The sequence below is a fragment of the Centruroides sculpturatus genome, unplaced genomic scaffold (assembly GCF_000671375.1).
Source record: "Centruroides sculpturatus isolate CEXI.00-Female unplaced genomic scaffold, Cexi_2.0 scaffold660, whole genome shotgun sequence".
NCBI lineage: Eukaryota > Metazoa > Arthropoda > Arachnida > Scorpiones > Buthidae > Centruroides > Centruroides sculpturatus.
Genome location: NW_019385748.1, coordinates 125,742 through 149,704, shown reverse-complemented (window position 1 = coordinate 149,704; position 23,963 = coordinate 125,742). Strand labels below are relative to the sequence as shown.

The 23,963-nt window shown below is 29.4% G+C and overlaps 1 protein-coding gene across 1 annotated transcript in view; it reads right to left on the bottom strand.

Annotated features, from left to right (window-relative positions):
• LOC111641761 overlaps positions 1-23,963 on the bottom strand; it is a 131,157-nt gene that overhangs the window by 55,906 nt on the left and 51,288 nt on the right. Inside the window, exons 6-10 of the mRNA XM_023387974.1 lie at positions 20,459-20,636; positions 18,170-18,224; positions 16,811-18,089; positions 5,324-5,431; positions 871-991 (exon numbers count right to left, since the gene is read on the bottom strand). Of these exons, the coding sequence (XP_023243742.1) occupies positions 871-991; positions 5,324-5,431; positions 16,811-18,089; positions 18,170-18,224; positions 20,459-20,636 (1,741 nt within the window). The remainder of the gene's footprint in view (positions 1-870; positions 992-5,323; positions 5,432-16,810; positions 18,090-18,169; positions 18,225-20,458; positions 20,637-23,963) is intronic.

Here is a 23,963-nt window from a genome sequence, read left to right as displayed (position 1 = left end):
ATAAACATACTAAATTTAGGAAAATCACTGCAAATTATCTCAGCTTACCCCCACTATCATTGGCTTTGTGTGAAATTTGATGTCAACAAGTTGTTTTGTGAATGAAAACTCTCTTCTTGATTTTAAATCAGTCAAACTACAATGCTATTATTTTATTGTACTCAGAAAAATGTTTTCTTTAACATTTAATTAACAACAGTTTAACCAGCATGCCAGAAACCCTGGGGTTACTTGCATGCTGGTCTCCCATTTATATGCAGCATGCCAGTCATTCTGCAAAGCTATAATAATTTGTTTATAACTTATAAATTATACATAACTATTTATCTTCAATAATAAATAGTTGAATAAAATTTTAAATATTCATAATAAATATTCACACACAGACTGTCATTTTTGTGAATGAAAAGAAACCCAACTGGTTCACCAATATCGAAAAGCTGGGAGTAACAGTGGTAAACATAATAGCTAAAGTTACTCCAAACATCAGTTAGACCACATTCAAAGATCACCGATTCATGTCTTTCAAACAAAGCTTAAACTGTGGCATAACAAGCATGTTGCCAGATGCCATTTTTACTCAAACTGGATTTAGAAAAAACCTTATCTGTGCAATCAGCCCTATAAGTTTAGACCCTAGTCTTGTCCATTTTATCCATTTTATTTGGATCTAAACATAATATTTGTACAATTGTAAAATTTATCTTAATTACATCCAGTGGCAAATCTTTAATTATAGGTCTTAGTTACTGGTGAAAACATAGCTGATATTATACAATCTTTATTATATAACTTTGTTTATTATTTATTAAATCAATATTTGCGATTCAATTATAATTAAAATAACCATTTACTATATATTTAACAAACCCAGAGCTCTCTGTTACTCCTTCATCATCACTAAAATCAGAGTCAATATGTATACGATCTCTTGCAGTTGCACGTAAATAAGATATGCGACGTACGATATGATGATCATCTCTATCTCCAGCTGAAATATATAAAAATTGTTTTCATATTAGGGCTTTAAAAACCACATAAATATATAAATTAAAATAAATTTTTGTTATAGTTAGAAATTTTAATCATAAGAAAAGACAAGAAAATTTTTAAAAAATTATATTTTTGCCATCAGTATTTTTTCTTGTCCTTCCTTTTACAGTGAAATATAAAATCAACTAATAAAATCCTTTCTTGTCATAATAAGTATTTAATATAACAATTATTAAGTTTCAAGATTATCATTGAATGTGCTAGGATTTTTCAATAAAAAATTAAATTTCAACTTTTATATATCACCCTTCCAAAGATTAAAAATTTCCCCAAAGCACTCCAAGCAAGTACTCATAAAATCTATGCTCAAAATTAAATGAACTCATGCTCACAAGTACAGAAGATCCTGCTAAGCTGAGTGATGTTGAGATTCAGAAACTGTGTATACATAATACAATATACATTCAAGTAAAATTCAGTTGTCAATATAAACAAAATCCAATGCAAACAGCAAGCATCATGGTCAGGTTTTTCATGATTTTTTCCCCTCTGTTTTGTGCTAGCACACAAACATTACAGTTTCTGTCCTCAATGTGTATTATACATTAAAACTTACTTTGTTTTAAACCCTACATGACCTTTGTATTAATGAAACAAAGATAAATCTAAATATATAAAATTACTTGTCCTGACTGACTGACTGATTCATCATCACCCAGAGCAAAACGCTGAATCTAAACAGGTGAAATTTGGTACACAGTTAGAGTACATCATGAAAACGCACACTAAGAAGGGATTTTGGAAATTCCCCCATGGGGGAAAGAGAGAGGCTTTCCCCATGGGGAAATTTCCTCCATGCTTAACCTGAAGAACAGCTTCTACTGTACTATTTTAGATGTGATTTTTTGTTTTCAACTACATTTAGCCTTCATTGAGTACTTAGGTATATTAAATTGATAGCATTTCAGACATTGTTATAAATATTTTTATATATTTTGATTTTTTAACCAAATGTTTGAACCATTTTAAATTTGAATTTGTTATTGCATATTGGTTCAATTATAGAATGATTGATCAAATTTTTGGAACGTTTAAAAACTGAAAACAGTTTGTTTGATTCTTAGCAATTCTCATCATTCTCAACGGTAGGTGTTTTATAACAATTACTGTGGTTGTTGAAATACTGAATATAAATGGTGTTTGCTTGTAAAATCCATGTGGGTGAAATCATGGGTAACAGCTAGTCCTTAATATACCCATTTATGTAACTTTCATATGAAACCTGTAGTAGAGATTTTAGGTCCTTTAGGGAACCAATGTTATACCATTTACAAAACAATTACTAATTTTTCCATGTAGAAGACCTCTGTTTCTCCCCTATTCCACCCCCACTTAAGTTATGTCTCCCACAAATATTGAAGTATAGATAAAATAGTGCCCAAAATAATAATTTTAACTTCATCTTCCATAGTTTTTTTTTTAACTCTTTCCACCCTGTGGACACTAAGAGGGCCTCTTTTTGCAAGCCCATTATGGGTTCAGCCAGGCCCACAATGGGGATGCTGAGTGGTGAGGGACGGGGCCCGACAAATCCAAACAGACCACCCCCCGAAAAATTCCTGGGGATTTTTCGACCCATTCGGATTCAAACCCAGGTCACCCAGAGAAGTACCTTGACCTTGCCACCTTGACCGCTCGACCATCCGGCTGCTATCTTCTACAGTATTAGATAAAGTCAAGATTAGTATTTTTGATAATTGTATGACACAGAAATAACACTATGTTATGAACTATATTCACAGTTATGATTAAAATTTGTGTTATCAGATATATATCAAAATAATATCCATTGACAAAAAAAATGATATTTACAGACTTTGTTATAATGATCACTTTCTTTTATAAAAGGTTGAAATTTTATTATATTAACTGAAATTTTTGTTACTGTGATAATTGTTGTTCTGAAATATTTTTACATTAATAATTACTAGTTATCATAAGTATTTTTTCATTAAGATACATTAAGATTATATTATATTATTACATTTTTACATTTATTAGTGAATTGGTAGGAGACTGAAAATAAATTAACTATACTGGTATTTTCATTACAATGAAATTTTACTGTATTTATTAATAAATGTATATTGCTGTATTAATCCAAGTTTAAAATTGAAAATCTCTCATATCTTATACAATATTATAAATAAAAATAATCTAGTCAGAATCATAGCTGCTTTATTTAATATCATAATGATGTTGTATAGTACTATTTTGGTTAATACTGCATTTGCTAGGAATGCATTTTAAGTACTAATCAAGATATTACTCTCTTCTTTTAGAAAATATTTTATATTATTCTTCTGAATATTTGTTTTGCTAAATCAAATTAATATTTTTTTGTAATAAATATCATAAAAATCATACACACATTAATCTATTTTTCAGTTGTTTACAATGCAAAATTTGTTTAAAATGATCATTATGCAATATGCAATATAGAGTGGCATCTTGGTACTCAAACTGTACTCAACTTGAACAAGTTGGTATTCGAACACATATTAGTAGGGGGGAATCACTCTGTAAACATCCATTTGCTCAGCACTCAGACAAACAAAGATGAATTGCTAGAATTAATTTTCAAGTTAATTATAAATGTTTTTATTTTAACTTTAATTTTGCCATACATAAAAAAGTTTCTATGATAAAAATGAGTAACTAATTTAAAAGTAGTTGCCTATCTTTGTATTATTGCTAAAATTAATAAGTGTACTTTGCCACTCTGTATTGCATATGGGTATTTCCAGCCAAAGCAAAAAAAAAAAAAGTCAGTCTTGCAAACAATAACATCTCCTTTCTGCTTCACCCTCCTCACCACCTTCTATATATGTGTGAAAATTTGATGGGCAGATTGCCCTCTAATCATCAAGTCATGAGACTCACTCACAGTGTGACTGGATGGCTTAGAATATAGGAGGGTCTTAAATGTGAGTGGGGAGGAGTTGCAGGCAAGTTCCGATATTAGTGGAGTGAATGTCCATACTTAAATAACTGAGGGAATCAACACGTTAACAATAACAATAAAAAATTTAATGTATAAAATTAACACAAAGAGATACATAAATCAAGACACTTAATATAACCTATCGCAAATTGAACCTCTAAATCTAAGATACACCTTGAAATAAAATAAAAGAGAGAGTTTGCAATCGATAAAAATAATGATAATACCTCAGTAGATCAAACTTTGAGAATGCAAGATGAATGCAGGGCTATCTTCTGTTGCTATTCGTATGGCAGCTTCCTTCTGGTAATGAACTGTGGCTAATATGGCAAGTTTTCTTCGTGGACTGCCGTCAATTATGGCAATATCAGGTTTCTATTGACTGCCACAAACTTGTGAATTTTTCCCCTATTTATTCTCAGTTCTCACCAATCAGACTATAGGATTCCGATCGTCTGACTGGACACATATCTGACGCAAGAGACAGATGTGCTTCAGATAAATTAGATAAGAATGTTCTAAGGAAAGTTCTACTTCCCTTTCCCACACAATACATAGATTAGTAATTTGAACACAAATGAATTATTGTATTTATTCAGACAGTTGGCAAATCTCATCATTAAAGTTTATTCAGTTGATTAATTTGCCAAGTGTCTGAATAAATACAATAATTGATTTGTGTTCGAATTACTAAAAATTACTGGCACGGTTTCAAAAATACCAGAATATTACATAGATATTATTTATCATGTGGGAAATCTAAGACTGTAGTAAATAAGATGAATAAATTATCAAATAAAATGGTTCTCTGCTTTCGCATTCTCACATATGCCATCAACTTTCTAAAGTTAAAAGAAAGTAAGAATAAATTTGCATTTATTTCATCTATTAATTGTGTTTAAGGTTTTTTTAAAATGATTTATGCATGTTGGGATTGTAAACTTCTTGTTAAAATGGTGTTAAACTCTAGTTAAAATGCTTTTAAAAGTGTCTTTTCGGGAGGTCTGGAATGAATTAATCTAATTTACATAATTCCTTATGGAAAAAATTCACTCATTACTGGAACAGATTGGCACTCAAACAACCTGCAATGAATTAAGTTTGAGTACCAAGGTACTGCTATATTATATTTCTATACATGCATAGAAAAATTTTTGATATATTTAATTCAACACAAAAAAATTTTTTTCTATTTAAACCCTTAAATATCACCTAAAAAGTTTTTCCTTTCTATTAAATTACTTTGTAAAGTTATTTTAAAAATTTACAATTATAATTTTTTACATTATCTACTGTATAATTTATTATGATAATGATAAAACTTACATGGAATTGTTTTTCTTCTATATACAACTCCTGACGATGCAGTAGGAGATGTTACATTAGTAGTAGTAACAGTTGTAGTATTAACAGAAACAGATGCAACTGCTGGCACTACACATAGTAAAAAATAATTATATGAAGTTCATTTTTAATTTTATAATATCAAAAGTAACAATTTATATATAATAAGTAAAAATATAATAATTGCAAAGCTTAATTGCCAAACAATTTAAGCTTTTAAAATTTGTGAACATAATTCAGTATATTCCAATAACTAAGCAAGCTAATAACTCTTTCCTATAAACTTGTTCATATAATATTTGCAGTAATAAAGCAAACAGCAACATTAAAGTTTGCTAAAATTTTGGTAAAATTACAAATGTTGTTCAAATAAACCATATAAAATAAATGATGTCACTGGTCACCATAGCAGAATTAGAGTCTATACAGCATAATGACAAAGTTGTGTTTGCTACTATAAGGTCCTAATTACCTCCTGTGTTCAGATGTGTCCCAATGTGGTACAAGTTTGTGTATATCCTCCACAAAGAAAGAGGAAGGCTGCCAGATGACCATTCAGTTAGAGCTGCTCAAACTTTACAACCTTTCAGAAATTTCCTTAAAAGTCCAATCTGAAGATACGGAAGTAGCAAGATGATGTATTGGGACTTTAAGGTGGATGCACCAACAGTTTGGATGGGAAGTTCTGCAGCATCTATACATACATACATACATACATACATACATACATACATGAAAAACATCAGTGGTACATGAAGTGTTTAGCCAGCAAAAAAGAGGGTAAGGGAAAGGGGATGGGAAGGAGGGAGAGGAGATAAACAGTAGAAAAAAGGTAGGATCCCTCTGAATGGCATACATAAGGCTACAGTACCTTCTATGTTTGATATTGTTCTGCAACATCTGTCTTACAGCCTCAATATGTTGCCTTGATACTTCCATGTTTTTAGACCTTTAAAAAAATTTATCAAGTTCTCAGAATCCAGTCTGACAACAAAGTCTGAACAGCTGTAAATGAATAGCTCATCCAGTAGCCTTCCTCTTTCTTTGTGGAGAGTATACACAAACATTTATCTTGTTGGGGCATGTCTGAGTGCAGGAGGTGATTTCCAATAGCAGCTAATGCAACTTTGTCATTAAGTTGTATACACAATCCTACTATGGTGACCAGTGACATAATATGTTTTATAAAATCCTGTCTATGATTCATTTGAGAAACCCTTATATTATACAATTATAAAATCTGTCTCTGAATTCTGATAATTGTCTAAAAAGAAAGATCTGTTGGAGTAGAGTCTATTTTGCCATTTAAAAAATTTTTATTCATCTATATGTGAACTTTAATATTAATTAAACTATTGTACAAGAATCATGAACATGGTAGTATCTTACCATGTTCATGATTCTTGTACAATAGTTGTAATAAAACTATCACATGTGTGTGATAGTTGTAATAAAACTATAACACATGCAATATACAGTCAAACTTGCATTAATAAAAATCACTAGGAAGACCAGTATTTAGTTTGCTTTATTGAAAAATTAATATTAACAATTTTTTGGGTCAAGGTTGTATAATTTATGAAGTTAAGGGTTAATAAGCAATCAAAATCTGTAAATTATATTTTTAATTAATTTAATAAATACAGTTAAACAAAATTAAATTTATTTACAAAAATAAATTAATGATCTAAATGATTTTCAAATCAAATAAAATGAAGAGATGGTATTCAAGTGTGGAGCAGTGTGTCAAAGTGGCTAACCAAAACAAAGCTAAATGAAATCTATAATTTTTTCTGTTGAAGATTGTTTGAAAAAGTAGAAAATATTTTTGGTGCCAAGAGAGTAACAAAGGAGGCAGATTTGGCACAAAGCAGCCAAACCTGGCACCACTATATACACCCCTGATATGCACACTAGCAAGTGTTTGGATAGGACTCCATCCATTTAAAGGGGTGGAGTCATTAAATTGCAACCCCTATTTTCTTAGTACAGTAGAATGGTCTGCTAAAACCAGATGTTCGAATTACTCTATAATCAGAGATCAAACCATCTTTGCTTACTAGGAGAAGAAAAATCTATTCTACTCAAAATGGAACATTCTACAGTACTGTACCACTTTTTATTGTTCCCATTGAAAAGTGTAAAAAGTAACCGTTGGTTACTATTGGAAATGGGGTTATTTCTTGGGGATTGTGAAGGTAATTTACAGTTCTGTTTAACAAATTCTGGTAAAATTTTTGTTTACTTTATCACATAAAAATTAATGTGACAATGGTGTTTTGCCAGGGTAATGGAAAATTTGCTTTATCTGTGTTTGTTTTAAGGCAAGTCAACTGTATTTGTATTTTTGGGATGTACCTCAAGAAAAATTATTGGAAACTATCAGTGCATAGCTGGAAAGTTTGGAAAACAATGATATAAATTATTCTAAATTAATGCTCAGAAGAAGAGATTAGAATAGAGATCTGGATTGCATAATTGATAACATACCTATGTAACTCTACTTTCTAAATTGCAATAACTATAAATTTATAGTAAATCATAAAATTATAATGTCAATAAATTGGACAGTAATTTGTTTATAATTAAATGTAATTTAGATTCCTTTTTGTTAAATGCATATACCTAACAAATAGCCAAATTCTTTATCAAGCTGTAAGGCCAAATAATTACTAAGCAATATGGCATGAGACAAGTCACCAGGCTGCCACTTCTTATTAAATGTAATAATTAGCCTTATAGCCCAATAAAGAATCTGGCTGTTCATTGGGTATTTGAAATAATTATTGTGTTAGTTGTATCTGTTATATATAAACACATATTACATAATGAAACATCTTTATATTTTTTCTTTGAAATCAAAGTATCTACTTGAATATTAAATAATTAAAAAAATCCTAGAAAATAGTTTAAGGAAATGAAAAAAATAAATGCTTTTTACATAATAACTCAAAAATTTTTTTTATAAACCAACAATAAATTCTCATGAAAGTCATCACTATATGACAACTATATATTTATATGGTGATAAAGTTACTGGAATTTTTCAATATATATAATTCCTTTAAAATAAATTAATAAAAAATTAACCAAAAATTAATTTAAATTATTTTTATTGTAAAATGTAAAAAAATTATCTAAAAGACTAGATTTCAGTGAAATCTAAATATTTAAATTTTAAAATAATCTCACAAGGAGACCCTACGGCTTTGGGGAAACAGATTTTGATGATCTTTGGTGGAGGTAGTACACCATGTGAGTGTACTACCTGTAAAATACTGAAGTGCAAACTTAAATATAATCGAGGAAAACATACTTAAAGTTTTCTTTAGCACTTTATATACAAGTTATGTGTACTTCCGCTTGAGCGTGCTGTGATGTGAGTGGTAACGCTCCTGACTCGTACGCTTGCATGCTTGGGTTCAATTCTCTTCTTGTGTATACTTTTTTTTCCTTTTTTTAAATTCATAAATACTTATAATGCATTTATTTATTTACTCATTCATTTATTATTTATTGATTTTTTTAGTATTTTTTTTATTATTTATTTATTTTAATTTAATTTCTACTATTCTAAGTCTAATATTTTTACATTGAAAACCCACCTTTGTCAAGTTGAGAGGGTGCTAATTATGCTGCGTTTGAACTTGGGTCTAGAGCAGTGTTTCTCAACCTCTAACAAATCATTGCCCCCTTCAAGAAAACTATTACATAGTATCGTCCCCTTCACTTCAAAATTCCGATGCCGAGGCCAAAACTAACACCAAATTCGTATTGCATTGAATAGACTAGTGACTATATAATGTTATTTGTTTAATTATTGTATGATATAATGAATAAAATATTTAATTATTCTTAATATAATGTTTTACCATATGACCCAGAAAATTGTTTTTGCCCCCGAAAATATAAATTGTTACTGATCGCCTCTTCAACATGGAAAAACGCCCACATGGGGGCGATATTGCCCCCATTGAGAAACACTGGTCTAGAGTCTTTTTCACTCATTCTAACAGTTCATTTCTGAATTTCGACACGAATAGATGTATGTGTGCAGTGAAATTTATTTTGAAAAATTATTTTATAATTAAATAATGTCATCAAGTGAAGAAAGTTCTTCATGTTGTGACAAAAAGCTGTTGATGATAACTTTTTATACAGTGATGTATCGAAGCAGTGGCTAAAAGATGGAGTAGTGTATTATGAGAGTTTACTTTTCAAATATAATTTAATTGCAATAACATCTTCTAATACACTATCTGAAGATGCTATGCTGATAGGCACAGAATTATACAATAATACATTGGTTGTGTTGAATAAAGAAAACTTTATAATTGATGACAAATTGATTTATGCCCAAGAAGAGTGTACAGAAGGAAATTTTGAAGCAGTTAAAGATGATTCATCTGATGACTATGTACCTGATGAAAAAAATATAGAATGAAGGAATATATTTCACTGGAATATAAAATCAAAGTTTTAAAAGCAGCAAAAGCCCACCCTGCATGTAAACTTTAAATACTACAAAAAAAAAAAAAAAACGGATGTAGTCATTTGAAAAGAATGGTTCATTTAAAATTATGGGAAAAAAATGTTGAACATGGTGGAACTATTTTTGATAAATATCATTTGATTGATTCTTGGATGTATGACCACTGTGTCGAAGTGAGACAAAATTATAAACAAGTGACCACAAGAAATTTACAGCAATGGGCTTTAGCTACTACTAGTCAGTTTCCTGATTTGCAATTTAAAGCATCAAACCAGTGGGTGGATAAATTCAAATGAAGACACCACATTTGTCAATGAAAGATTACCAAATTTGTATCACAAAAAGAAGCATGTACCATGGAAGATATCTTGGACTCTGCAGAAACATTTCATATTCAAACAAAATGATTGATATCAATCTTTGATAGTGACTTCATCATCAATACAGATCAAACAGGTATATAAAATTTTAAACTATAAACCAAGTACTTTATATTCCATTATTATATTTAATCAAAGTAAACCATAATACTTATCATAATTTTGTTACGTTTTCAGGATGTCAATACCAATCAAATTTCAACAGAATATTAATGGAAAAAGGAAGTAAAACAGAGTTCGTAAGAACACAAGACATGAACGAGGTTTCACACATATATATATAGCACAATACGGTATAACATTATCCAGAAAATTAAATGTTTATATTTGTTTACAAGAGCCTACAGGTAATTTTGGGTCAAGAATAAAGAGAAACATGGAAGAATATATAAAAAAATATACAAGTGTTGCCGTCACATCATCAAAATCAGGAAAACTAACCACTGATCTCTATACTAATTTCCTGACAAAATATTTGATGACATATGTTCAGAAGAATAAATTTCTTTTACTCATTGACTCATGGACAGGACAAACAAAAGCAGAATTGTATGATGAAGTATTTCAAGATGATGAAAAAATGCCTACATGCACAATTAAAATTATACCACTAAAATGTACTCCATTAGTTCAACCATGTGATGTCTATTTTTATAGACAAATAAAAAATTTCATTAAATGATTACAAAATAACACTGTACTACTGGACAAAAATTATGAAATTCATTCTCGAGAGGATTGCCTGAAAATACATTTAATTATCCATCATCAATTATCAGCACCAATATTTTGTAACATGATAAAATATGCTTGGTATGCCAGTGGACTCTTTGATATAAGACAGTTTTTTACAAATGTAAATGAAGCGTGTTTCTCATCAGACCATTTACAAATACCTTGCAATTGTAAAAAAGCAGCATTTATTTGTTGTTCTTGGTGTAGACAGAATTTTTGTTTTGAATGTTTTTACCATAAGTATCATTCAGGATCATGTAAGTACATCTGACAATGATATGTAATTATATAATATTGCTTCAATAAATTAAGTTTGTTTTTCTTGATTATATTTGAATTTTGCACTTTAGTATTTTACAGGTAGTACACTCACATGGTGTACTACCTCTACACCAAAAATCATCAAAATTCATTTCCCCAAAGCTGTAGGGTCTCCTTGTTAGAGAAAATTAAATCTTTCATCAACAAAATTTTGTCATGCTGAGTTTAGAAAGAAATTTTGTATTTACCTTTTACTCTTAAATATTATTAAGGATAAAGAACTTTTTTGTATTTTAATCTAAACAAATGTTAAAAATATCTGATGTAATACATAACTAAAAATTTTTATAACTAGAAAATAAAAAAAATCTAAAACATGTAGTTTTCATTTTTATATTTAAAAAAAATCCTATTTAAGCTCAGAAAATTTTTAATTAATTGAAAAATTTCATTCTTGTCTAGAAATCATTAATATTTTTAATCTTAAATGTTCCCAGAAATTTTGTTTCTTTCTTTATAAACTATAGTTGTTAAAAATTAAATGAGTTTAAACACATTTTGTAGTGTCAAAATTGGTCAACAAAATTGCGTAGTATTCATCAAACTTAAGTCATCATTGTTTTATATGGCAACTAGCCCATTACATGCTCTGTGGCAAATCAAAGCCACTTTTTTGTCCATTCTGAATGGGTCAGACCAATGATAGTGGAGCCAGTATGTAAGGGAAATATGATATGTTGCAACATCTGAACTATCCATGATAAATTATGAGCATCTACATTTGGTTCAAACTGAAATCCCACAGCAGATAGACTAATGAAATATCATGCAATATGCATGTTGATTCACAAGTAAGATTAAAATACAAAATATTAGCATTGAAAGTTCACTTGGTAAGAAATGAAATAACTAATATCACAGTTAAAAAAACAATCAAAAATATAAATTGCAAGCAATAAAAATTTTTAAAGAGAGCAATAAATATAGATATAATATTCTATTTAAAAGAGGTCAACTGAAGTCATACACTTTTTTTATACAGAGCCTTGAAAATTGTCTGTTATGGAGGTGTCTACTTTAGAAAAGTGTCCATTAAGAAAGGTTTCACTGAATACATAATTTAACTCAGTTTTAACAACATCAAATGTAATGACAATCCTGACAAAATCAAATTTTTATTGGTCCCACAATTTTACTATAATACATAATGTTAAAAAACCTGGTTTTAACATCATATTTGAAAAACTTCTGAATTTTCAAAATTTGATCATAAATTTATTTAATAAAGGAAATATTCTAGTAGAGGTACGATTTATAGGGTCAAAATCCAGTTAGCAGCCACTGACCCTGACCTTTCCTAGAACAACTTGTTGGTGTGTCATATTTCCACATAAGGTAGAATTTGCACACTACTAATTGACAACAGGCTTGCAAGGACTGCTGAATTTTAGTAGTGTCAAATCAAGTGAATGAAAATGGCAAATTTAAAAAGAAAAACTATAACATCAGCCCATAAAGTAGTGATAATTAAAGCCATTGACAGTGGGGGAAGATAAGCAGATGTGTATCAAAAGTTGGACTTAACAAATTCTATAGCTTTTAAAAGGTCATTTTTCAAAAAAAAATATATTTCCTCAAAAAATTGATGAAACTTCATGGGTTAATTCCACAGAAATAACCACCTTTTTTTGCCTGGATTTAATCAGAGACAAAAGCTTATCTTCGTATTCTTTATTTACTTATTTACTATGCATTTTGGGTGCAATATTTTTGTGTAACTTGCACCCCTCTTCAGGTTTTACATTTCTATAAATTGGTAAATTTGACTATTACATTTGTTATTACGGTAAATTACAACAATTTTGGATATAGCTACATACCAACAGAATGCCGAAAATCTATCGGGCTAGTTTAATGCTAATTATTAAATAAATTACGTAATCAATTTGGCACTAGAGGTAAGCATTAGGCGCCATCTCTTATTAATATTAATAATTATAAATAAATAAATTAATTTAAACAATTTAGAACCGCTGGAAGAAAAAATCGGCCCGGAGCGGGACTCGAACCCACAACTCCTGCTTACCGTGCAGATGCGTTGCCAGTTACGCTATCCGGACCTCCAGTCCGATCTCCTTTTCCAGCGTATATAAGCTAACTATATAACCATCGACGGTTATTACAACGCCGGCTGGGGACACATTCAGTGCCCACGTCCTACATCTCATAAGGCTCTCAACCGGCCATCATCCGGGCCGATTTTTTCTCCTAGCGGTTCTAAATTGTTTAAATTAATTAATTAATTTATAATTATTATTAATAAGAGATGGTGTCTAACGCTTACCTCTAGTGCCAAATTGATTACGTAATTTATTTAATAATTAGCATTAAACTAGCCCGATAGATTTTCGGCATTCTGTTGGTATGTAGCTATATTGTATATCGGGTTTGGAGATGTTTGTATAAATTTTGGATATATTTGTACAATAGTTAACTAACCTGTTTTATGTTTAGACATACATCTGCCCAGTGTTGATGTTGTGCCCCCTAAGGCATTTTTAGACCATTTTCCCCTCTTTTTGTTTTCTTTCCCTTTAGCTCCTCCCATTTCCTCCCACACGTTGTCAACCTTCATTCCATCATTTAGGTTTATGGTTTTGTTTTTATTAACTATTTCAAAGTGCTCTTTGAATTTTTGTAAGTAACTGCCTTTTTCTCTATGGATTATTTTTACACTTTTTTTGTTGATTGTGCATCCAAATTCCATACAGTGATTTGTCCATGGTGACTGGTTATAATTAAGTCTAATTTCTGCTTTATGTTCTTTTATTCTGGTACCGAGTTGCCTTCCTGTTTCGCCAATGTATATCGCTGGTTTCTTACATGTACATTTTATTTCATATATTACTCCTGTTTGGCTTAGCATTTCGAAGACAAGCTTTTGTCTCTGATTAAATGCAGTCCAGGCAAAAAAACGGTGGTTATTTCTGTGGCATTAACCCATGAAGTTTTTTGAGGAAATATATTTTTTTGAAAAATTGACCTTTTAAAAGAATATAAAGAATGTATTATATCAATGGTGTGGTTACACCATTGATATAACACATATCTATTACTTATAGTAAATTCTACAGCATTTATGATAACAAAAACAGAAAATTTTGAAATGTTTTCGAGATGGCAAGGAACAAGTGAAAAAATCAAGATTTGTGAAAAACCAATATTAACAACACTTAATCAGTGGTTTAATCAATGCAAAAGTGCCAACTTATTGGTAACTGAACCAATATTTATGCAAAAAGCAGAATTTGGATGATTACTAAGCAATGCTAACTTTTAGTTCTAATGGATGGTTGAATCATTTTAAACAAAGACATGGCATAAATTTTGGAAAAGTGCATGGAGAAGCAAGAAGTATAAATCTACAAGACACTGAAAACTGGTTAAGAGACATGTGGTTATAATTACACATACAAAGACATTTGTAACATTGTAACTGAGAATTTTTTTCTTTTATAAATTTCTATCAGATAGAACATTTGAGTTTAAAAATGAAAAGTGTGTAGGTGGAAAACTTGCAAAAGACTAACCATTTTCACATAAAAATACCACCAGTACATTTCAAAGCCAATCAAGTGTCACAGATGACATCTGACATTTTTCAAGAAGAGATTCAAAGATGGAACAGAGAACTTATTGAAAAATGAAAAAAGTTTTAATCATTATTTTTAATTGTTCAGCACATCATGAAACACAACAGCCTAATGTTGTGTTCCATGTTCAATTTTTAGAAAATTGAACATTAGGCTTGTGTTCCTTCTTCCAAATTGCACTAACATATCTATGGATCAAGAAATGTTAAATGACAATACAGAAAAATTATTAGTAATATGGAAGATATTGATAATAAATAAAACAGTAATTTCTTTATTAGATGCAGTAGATTATTTTTGGAAAAAGCTTAGTATAAATTACATACAACACCTTATTTTGCCAAGAAAAACATTTAATAATCACAAACATTTTCAGCTTGTTCTACAAACCATCTTCAAGCATAGAATTACATTCTATCATTAGAATATAACATTGTAACAAAATATCAAATACAACAAATTTAAATATGAATAAAAGAACAGAAAACAACTTTAAAAAAGTGAACATTACACAAAACCAAAATCAAATAATAATAAATGATGAGCATAAAATATACATATAAATACAATCAATATACATAGCTTGGTGTAACATTAGCTCTAGCAATATAAACTGTTATAATCAAGCAGTTATTATCATTAATTTCATATCATTCATTCATATCAGCTTCATTTGACTTGGCTCTCAGCTCTCGTCCAAATTCAGAGCTCAGCTCACAGCTTATCTGTCAAGACCTCAGCTCAGTATTTCCAAATAGCTGAGCTTTGCTGAACTCTAGTCAAAGGATTAATCAAGATTATTTCAATGAAACTGTGACAAATTGCTGGCTGTCTAATAGTGTCTCTTTAGGGAGACTTCTTCATAATTAAAGTATTCCTACTCTCTGCTGCCTGGAAGGAATACATAGCAATCCTAGTGCAATCAAATTTTGTATGCTAATATTTCAGGATATGTGAAAGAAATGTCTACAGGAAAATTTAGTTCAAACTTATCGCTACAAGACTTGTGTGAGTGGAAAAAAAAATTTGTTCAATTTCTTAAGAAATCAAAACTCTAAGTATACCCACAATATTGTTTTTATAAAACAGCTTCAAAAGAAAAAAGCATTCTGGTTAGGTCATGACCATCACAGCTGTGCGACAATAATACAAATGACATTTGACATGCCAAGGAAAGTTTTATAACCAGAAATTGCCTATAATATTTATGCATTATGCATAGGATATATGTTTTTTTCCCATCACACATATGCATTTATTAGTAAATAAAATAAAATCATATACATAATAAATTATTATTTCAGACACTCACAGCATATAAAATATCTACATCAGAAATAAAATCAATTATACAGAACTTGACCAATAATTAGTAAAGCATTTTGGAAAAACAGATAATATTTTTATTGTTCCTGCATTTGTCTATTCCTCAGGTTTTACTGTATCAATTATAAAGAAGTATAGAAATATTAAATCATAACTTTAATACCATATTACAGAAACTGGAAATACTAAATATATGTCATAAAGTTAAAACTTACTGAACACATACTAACAACATAAAAAGTTAATAGTTGTAAATTTAATAAGTAGTTTTGCTTTGAACTTAGTCTGACATAATATTTCATGAAGAGAGAACCAGAGAGTTCTCTAACTTAGAAACAATTTTATAGCAGAACCATTTCAAGTTTAAAGTTTCACCAGCATTTATAGATTAGAACCAAATTTTCAGGTCAAAACTTGTCTCTCACACTCTTACTGCTCATAAAATGACAAAACTTTGTTAACAAAAAGATGATTGTCCAAACAATAGATTAAAAAACATAATTTTTTTTCTTTAATAGAAATAGAATCCTCTGGTTCTCACCTCACAATTTAGCACTAGTATCAACCAGATCATATTTACACAACCATCTTAACAATAACGATAATTTTTATTTATACTTACCAACAATTTTATTTTCTGTTGTAGAAAGATTAGGAAGAGATGCAGGTTGCTGCTCTATATTGTTGATATGTTTTTCTTTTGATGATGATGACGATAAAAACTTGCTATCACTATATTTATAAGTCGGAGAAAAATGTTCAAACTGAGCAGTTCTAACTGAAACAATAGGTGTTTGGCTTTGTTCACTCATACGAGCTAGTTCACTTTGATAAAATTTAGTACGTTCCATTGATTTTTCTACTAATTGTCCAGATTCAAATAAATGAAGACGCTGCGCTACTAAATGTAAAGAAGAAATTTGATCATTATCTGTACAGTTTCCTGAGGATTTATTCTTATCTAATGAATCAATACTGTCAAATGAATGATTGTTGACTTTTATCATTTTATGATGAATATGAGGTTTCACTTTTTGGTATTTTCCTTTTATAGTTTTATGTCCAGCATAAATTGAACTATGAGAGTTATGTAATGTTTCTGAACTAGTAGTTGGTAAAAGTTTTTCTGAGCTACCATTAGATGATACAATATTAACTTTAGAATCACTATTAGCCTTTCTTGGATTTAAAGATGACTGAGTTTCTGAGGAAAATAATTTAAAATCTGAAGGATGTGCTACCAATGCTTTCATTGTTCTTGAAATTAAAGTAGCAATTCCTCCTGATTTATGATCTTGTTTCTCATCACTATCTCCTAAATCACTTGAATAATGTTTATGAGAATCAAAAGAATTATCTAAATTAAGAGAAGTATCTTGCCTTGTATCAGGATGATACCACATATCATAGAGTAATTTTGAAAGAGTATCGTGGAATCTATGTGGTCTAGCAGATGAATAACTTGATAATGTTGTATGACTTCCACCAATGTCAACTGATTTACATGATCCTTCCCAACTAGATGCAGTTTCATCAAATACATATTTTTTTGCTTGTTCTCTAGAAGTATCTGGCAAAGAAACACTTTCTCTACAACATAAAACATCTTTCAACTGTAATTTAGAAAGATCTTCTTGCACATCCCAATTATCACTACTTTTCTCAGCTACTGGAAATTCTGAGGACTTTTGATGTATTTCAGTTACTTCACTTTGTTTATTTGAAGAAACTTTCTCATCCTTTTCCAAATGATTTTTATTTTGCACACTATCATCATTTGATGTTTGTAATTCACTAATTTTTTGATCATTTAAAGAACTCCAAGGTGTAAAATGTAACTGAGGATGTGTTGATGATGTTGGTTCTCGTTCTACTGGCTGATATGCTGAACTTGCAAAATACTAGAGATAAAATAAAAAAATTTTTTAAAAATATTAATTTAATGAATTTTATTAGTTAAACAACAAAATTTTAATCTTACCACTTGCAAAATATCATCTTCTTTTGGAACAACTAACATTTGTAATGAATTTCCACTAAAAACAAAAATAAAATATATAATTTGAATATTTAATACAAAAATAATTTATTAATGAAATAAATATTTAAAAATTTAATTTATATATAATTCATAAATACATAAGCAGTGATTTGATCTATATGAACTCTTATATTATATAACATGTATAAAGTAATGTGTGGGCTATGTGTGTCTTAGTTTGGACAAATAAAAATAGGTAACATTTAGAATTGAAGAAATATGTTATAACATTGATTTTTCAATTCAACCAGGTTAAGATCAGGTTCAACCCAGTAGTTGAATTGAAAACCAGTGATGTACCCAGAATTGTGGAGTTGGAGTCAAGAACTCAGTCAGAAGCAAATCCATTACTGGAGGAGTTAAAATCAGTAAAAATGGACCAACTATGACTTGTGTTTTTGTTTTATTATGTACTTTATATTACATTCTTAATAGGCATGTTAATCTCTACCTTGCAATTTAGGAGCCTCCTTAAATACAACATCTTATTTATGATTATTCCCCTATTTCATGATCTTTCTTTGCATGTCATTAATTACTGTTGATTTTATTTTCAGAAATTTTATATTTGAATACATTCTGTGCTAGCTAATTCTAAATTTTTATTGTCAAAAGATTCATACAAAATGGCTAAAACAACTCAGTTAAATCTAGTGTTTTTCAATACTTTACTAAAACTACAGATGCAAAAATTGTGTGTCAATGTGTGGTTGAAAATGATGATGATGATGATATTGGTAATAACAAAAAACTTTGTATAAAAAAAAAGGTAAGTATCTTCAATTTTGATAGGAATGCAGGGATGTAGCCACAAATTTCTGTGTGGATCACCTGCATAGCTGATGGCTTGATTAGTCTTGAATAAGTGGGTAGGCTACCATAAAAATACAAGTCTACAATCACTAGCAACACATTATTGTGCAAAGACTGCCATGCCAATATGGGCAGTTCTTTGCATGTCATATGCAAGCCATATGCAAACCAGTGGTACACATGACAATGCTCAATAAAAAAGAAAAGTCTGAACAAGAACAAGCATTGAATTTTATTCTTCTTTACCTCGTGGCTGTTCATGTAGCCTAGTATTTGAGTCCAATGCATCTGTTTTCTGTTTCATCTAATAATCAATTATTTGTGATATTCTGTTTTTACATTGTTTAGTTTTAAATTTAAGTGAAGTGGCAATAGGGATTGGCAGAAGAGTATTAGTGTAGGAAACACCACTCCTTGCAACAACATCCCTGGAATGTCTGATGATTCACTTAAAAAATACATTAAAAAAATAACCTGATATTCACTTGGTAGTGATGAAATTCTATTTTGGGTTAATAAAATTAAAGTATATTTTAAACTATTCTTTAAAGGAAGGAGTCTGAATTGGAATTGGACATTCTAAAATTCTACAAGTTGAAATCTGAGTCAGACTTAAAATTCTTTGAGTCAAAGTTGGAGGTGGAATTAAGTCTTCTGACTCAACAGTCCTGGATATTCAATATATATATATATACTATATATACTGTATTTACTCACATATAAGACAAGGTTTTTATTCATTTTTCACTGCGTCAATAACCTAGGTTGTCCTATACGCATGAGTGAAGAATTCATTTCGTTTTTGCAATAATTTTTGTAAACTGTATATTCGCATTTTTTTTTACCAGATTCTCACTTTCTGGTGTTTAAAAACAAAAGTATTTTATCTGGGTTGTTTGAATCATTCTTGTGTATTATCAGGAGTAAAGATGAATAGTAATAGGAAAAGCAAAGCTTTTGAATTGAATTTCAAAATTACAAGGGAGTCCGATATAAGTTTTAATTCATTCCCACGTAAAAACAGATGATTATTTGGAAATCAGAATTTGGAGAAACTCGTAAGTGTAATCAACGAAGAGTGAATTCGACTGTTAAGAATTGGCAAAAAAGGTTCCCAATAATTGTCCAGCTTTACATGAACAAATTATGTTGTCAATTTTACAAGATTTTTACTTGAAGTTTAAAATGCCAGTAATTTTTAACAATGTGTGCATTTACCTGCATTTGATATTTTATTTGTGATTAAACTAAATAAAATTAGAATTGTATTAATAAATCTAATGTTTCTTTATTTTGATCTTTAAAGTCATACCTCCTCCTATATACAAGATCGTCTTATACTCGAGTAAATATGGTATTTTGAGTGTAACATAAAAAATTTATAGTATTAATTGACAAATATATTTTAAAATTCACCTTTTGTATATAAGATCAATTACTTCTGAATATGTTTTTCCAGCTAAAGGTTCTCCATTTATAGTAATAATTCTGTCACCTGTAACTAATCCTGCTTTATGAGCTGGGCTACCTTCTTTAACTTCTCTGACAAATATTGTGTCCATTGGTTCTATTTTATCTTTCTGCCATGGAGCTTCTTATAATGAAAAAATATGTTAAATTTTAAAACATTATATTAAATATAATAAAAATTACTTTCTAGTCTAATTAATTTCTAATGTAATTAATAAATTATATTAATAATACACCTTTTCAATATTATAACAATATGAATATTGAAAAAAGTTTAGGCACTATATATTTAAGGCAGAAATTTGATTTTAAGTGAAATTTATATATACAGACAGACTGAGCATCAATTGAAAACAAAAGATTTAATAAAGTTGTTTCAGCAGATGAATTCTGTTTAATATAGAATTAAAATAGACAACTTATTTCTATGATTTGGTGTCATTTATTTCTGATTTAATTCTATACCAATTTTATAAATATTTTTCAAGAACAGAAAACAGAATAATATAATTCAAATGTTTGAAAAAAGGAAAAAATCCTTTCACATTATACTAATAATTTATTTATTTATCTGCACTAATGTAATATAGTTTGTCCAACAAAAGATGAAAGGTTTAGCTAGCATGTTAAGAAAAAATTTTGGTACTTTTGGGTTAAGACAGGGGTCGGCAACCTGCGGTTCGCGAGCCACATGTGGCTCTTTGGAAGTGAAGCTGCGGCTCTTTAGTTCCATACGCAAATATTATTTATTTTATCAAAAAAAAACATTTAAAAATCGTTCTGAATCGATTAACGAGGATTCGGCACCGATTCTATCTCTCAGCCACTTGTACTCGCTTTTCATCGCACCCCTCCCCCGTGACACGCGTCGTCACTGTCGTCAGTTTGTCGGAAGCTCTCGAATGACGCCATCGTCAGATGTTTCTATGAGGATTAATTCGCTTTCGACGCAAGACAATTCTGAATAAATAGATTAGCTTTTTTTTTTATCAAAAAACTTTATTTATGCCAGTACTATTTGTTGTTGGAAGAAAAAATTTTGTGGCTCTTTAAAAACTTTGAAATTTTGTAAATTGTAATTTTTGGCTCTTCCGGCTCAAAAGGTTGCCGACCCCTGGGTTAAGAGGATGTCAATCAAAAATAGCATTTTTTCCAAATAATGCAATTTTTTATTTGTCAAATTTAATACAATTGTTAAATTAAACAATAAATTACGATTTATAAAGATATAACAAAATCTCACAAATTCTAATAATAAACCACTTGAATATGCAAATTGTTTTGTAGTGTATACAGCAAATATGGCAAATAGGTGATATCTATAATCATCGTAATTGATTTTTTTTATTTTTACAACCTTATCAGTAAATTTTCTTCTTTTTAGATTTAAATTTACTAGTCTATTGTTATTTTGATATTTTCATTCAAAATCGCGACTTTGATCGCTATTTCCGACTGGCGTCCTCTTNATAATTTAATAGTAATATATATATACAAAATTATTATAACTATAAAATAAATTATATTAAATTATAAAAAATATTACTATTATTTACTATGGTTTTGACTATTGATTAACACTTATTATAAATCTATACTCTCTAAATATTTAATATTAAATATTTTGTTAAGATTTCAGTTTTCTTATTTTTATTTTTGTGTTGATTTTCTAATATGTTTTTATGATTTATGCTTCAAATTTTATTTTTGAAAGTCTTTTAATGATTTGGCTACTCTTTATTAACCATTTTAGTCCTAAAAAGGACTAAAAATAATCCTTAATTAAAAGGACTCTTTTAAAAAATGCACAGTCAAGCTTAGGAAGTTTCAAGAATATCTATACTCTGAGTTTATCTTCACTATTACAGTCGACCCCCTATAACACTGTTGATTATTCTGTTTTATATGAATTCCATGTTGTACCAGTCACTTAGATTTTACAAATATGTGAACCATTCACAGCCCGGCACATTATTTGTAAAATCTAAGTGACTCATACAACATGGAATTCATATAAAATGGAATAATCAACAGTGTTATAGGGGAATTGACTGTACTGGTTTCTTCATCTTCAAAAATGATAATTAATAGTTCAATACACTCTTCTATTAAATGATTGAATTCCTAATATATCTGTTCGATATTCAGTGTATGTTTCACTGCATTTCTCCAGATACAAATTGTAACAGTTTCAGTGGCAGATAATGTGAATTTCTCCACATCAGTAAGTTTAAATGAAACATTTTTTGATTGAATCAATTTTTTTCACATATTATTAATTCTATAGGATTAAAATCACAATGAAGGTGCTCTTAAAATAGCATGTCTTTGAAAGTTCATTTCATCATTAACTTATTAATATATTAACCAAGAAACAAGATTTATTAACTTATTTTTCTATATTTTAATTGATGCTTTTCTGCTAAAATATAATTTAGTGAAGACTTCTTACCTCCCATAAATTAAATATTTTCATTTAACTTTTCTTTAATAGAAGAAAGTGTCAGATAATTACCTTCTCTAAAAATTTCTGAAACAGTTATATACAATCAACTGACAAACAGAAATCATCCAAATCTATAACTGAAGTCTTTGTGATCTTTTCTTTCCAAAAGTTGAAACTTTCTTTAATGAATCTGATTTTGTTAATATTATCAATGTTCTTACTTTTAGTGATAATCATTTTGACTATCAACAGAGATACACCAACACATTTTGACGTTTTATTATGCATGATTTGTTATAAAATTATTACAGAAATTGCTTTTAGCCCTAGGTATAATTAAATTAATTAAAATATCTATAACTGTGAGGGAGATAATAGTAAGGGCTTATCACAGCAATGATAATGGGCACAAATGCTCAGGAATCAAAGTAAAAACATTTAAAACAAAAACAGGGTGTACAATAATACATTCAGCACTTACTTCTTATCATTAGACAAGAAGTAAGTGCTGAGTGTAAATTGTCTGGAATAAATACAGATAGCCCTTGGTTTACGCCGGTTCAATTTGCACCGATTCACAATAATGCCGTTGCGCAATTCGCCGTTTCGAGGTGTAATTCCCCGATTTCCCCTATGCTAGACTGATTTTCATTTCAGTGTTGATGTATTTACTGAGCCGCGACATTGTACATTCATTAAAACAAAGCTTTTTATTAAATATATTTATTTTTTCTGTTTAATATTATTGGGTATGTATACATTTGCATTAAATTAATACAGTAGAGCGTCGATTTTCCGAATCAATTGGGGACTGGGGTTGTCCGGATAACTGATATTTCGGATAACTGATTTACGTACGAAAAAATAGTTTAACGTATCCGATGTCGAAATTTTTCTCCGTTGCGTGTCGCTTCGCGTTGAATTTTCGTCGATGTTAAGCCTAACAAAGACTATTGTATCGTTAAAAATTATTTTTTTATTTTGTACAAACAAAATAAATATATT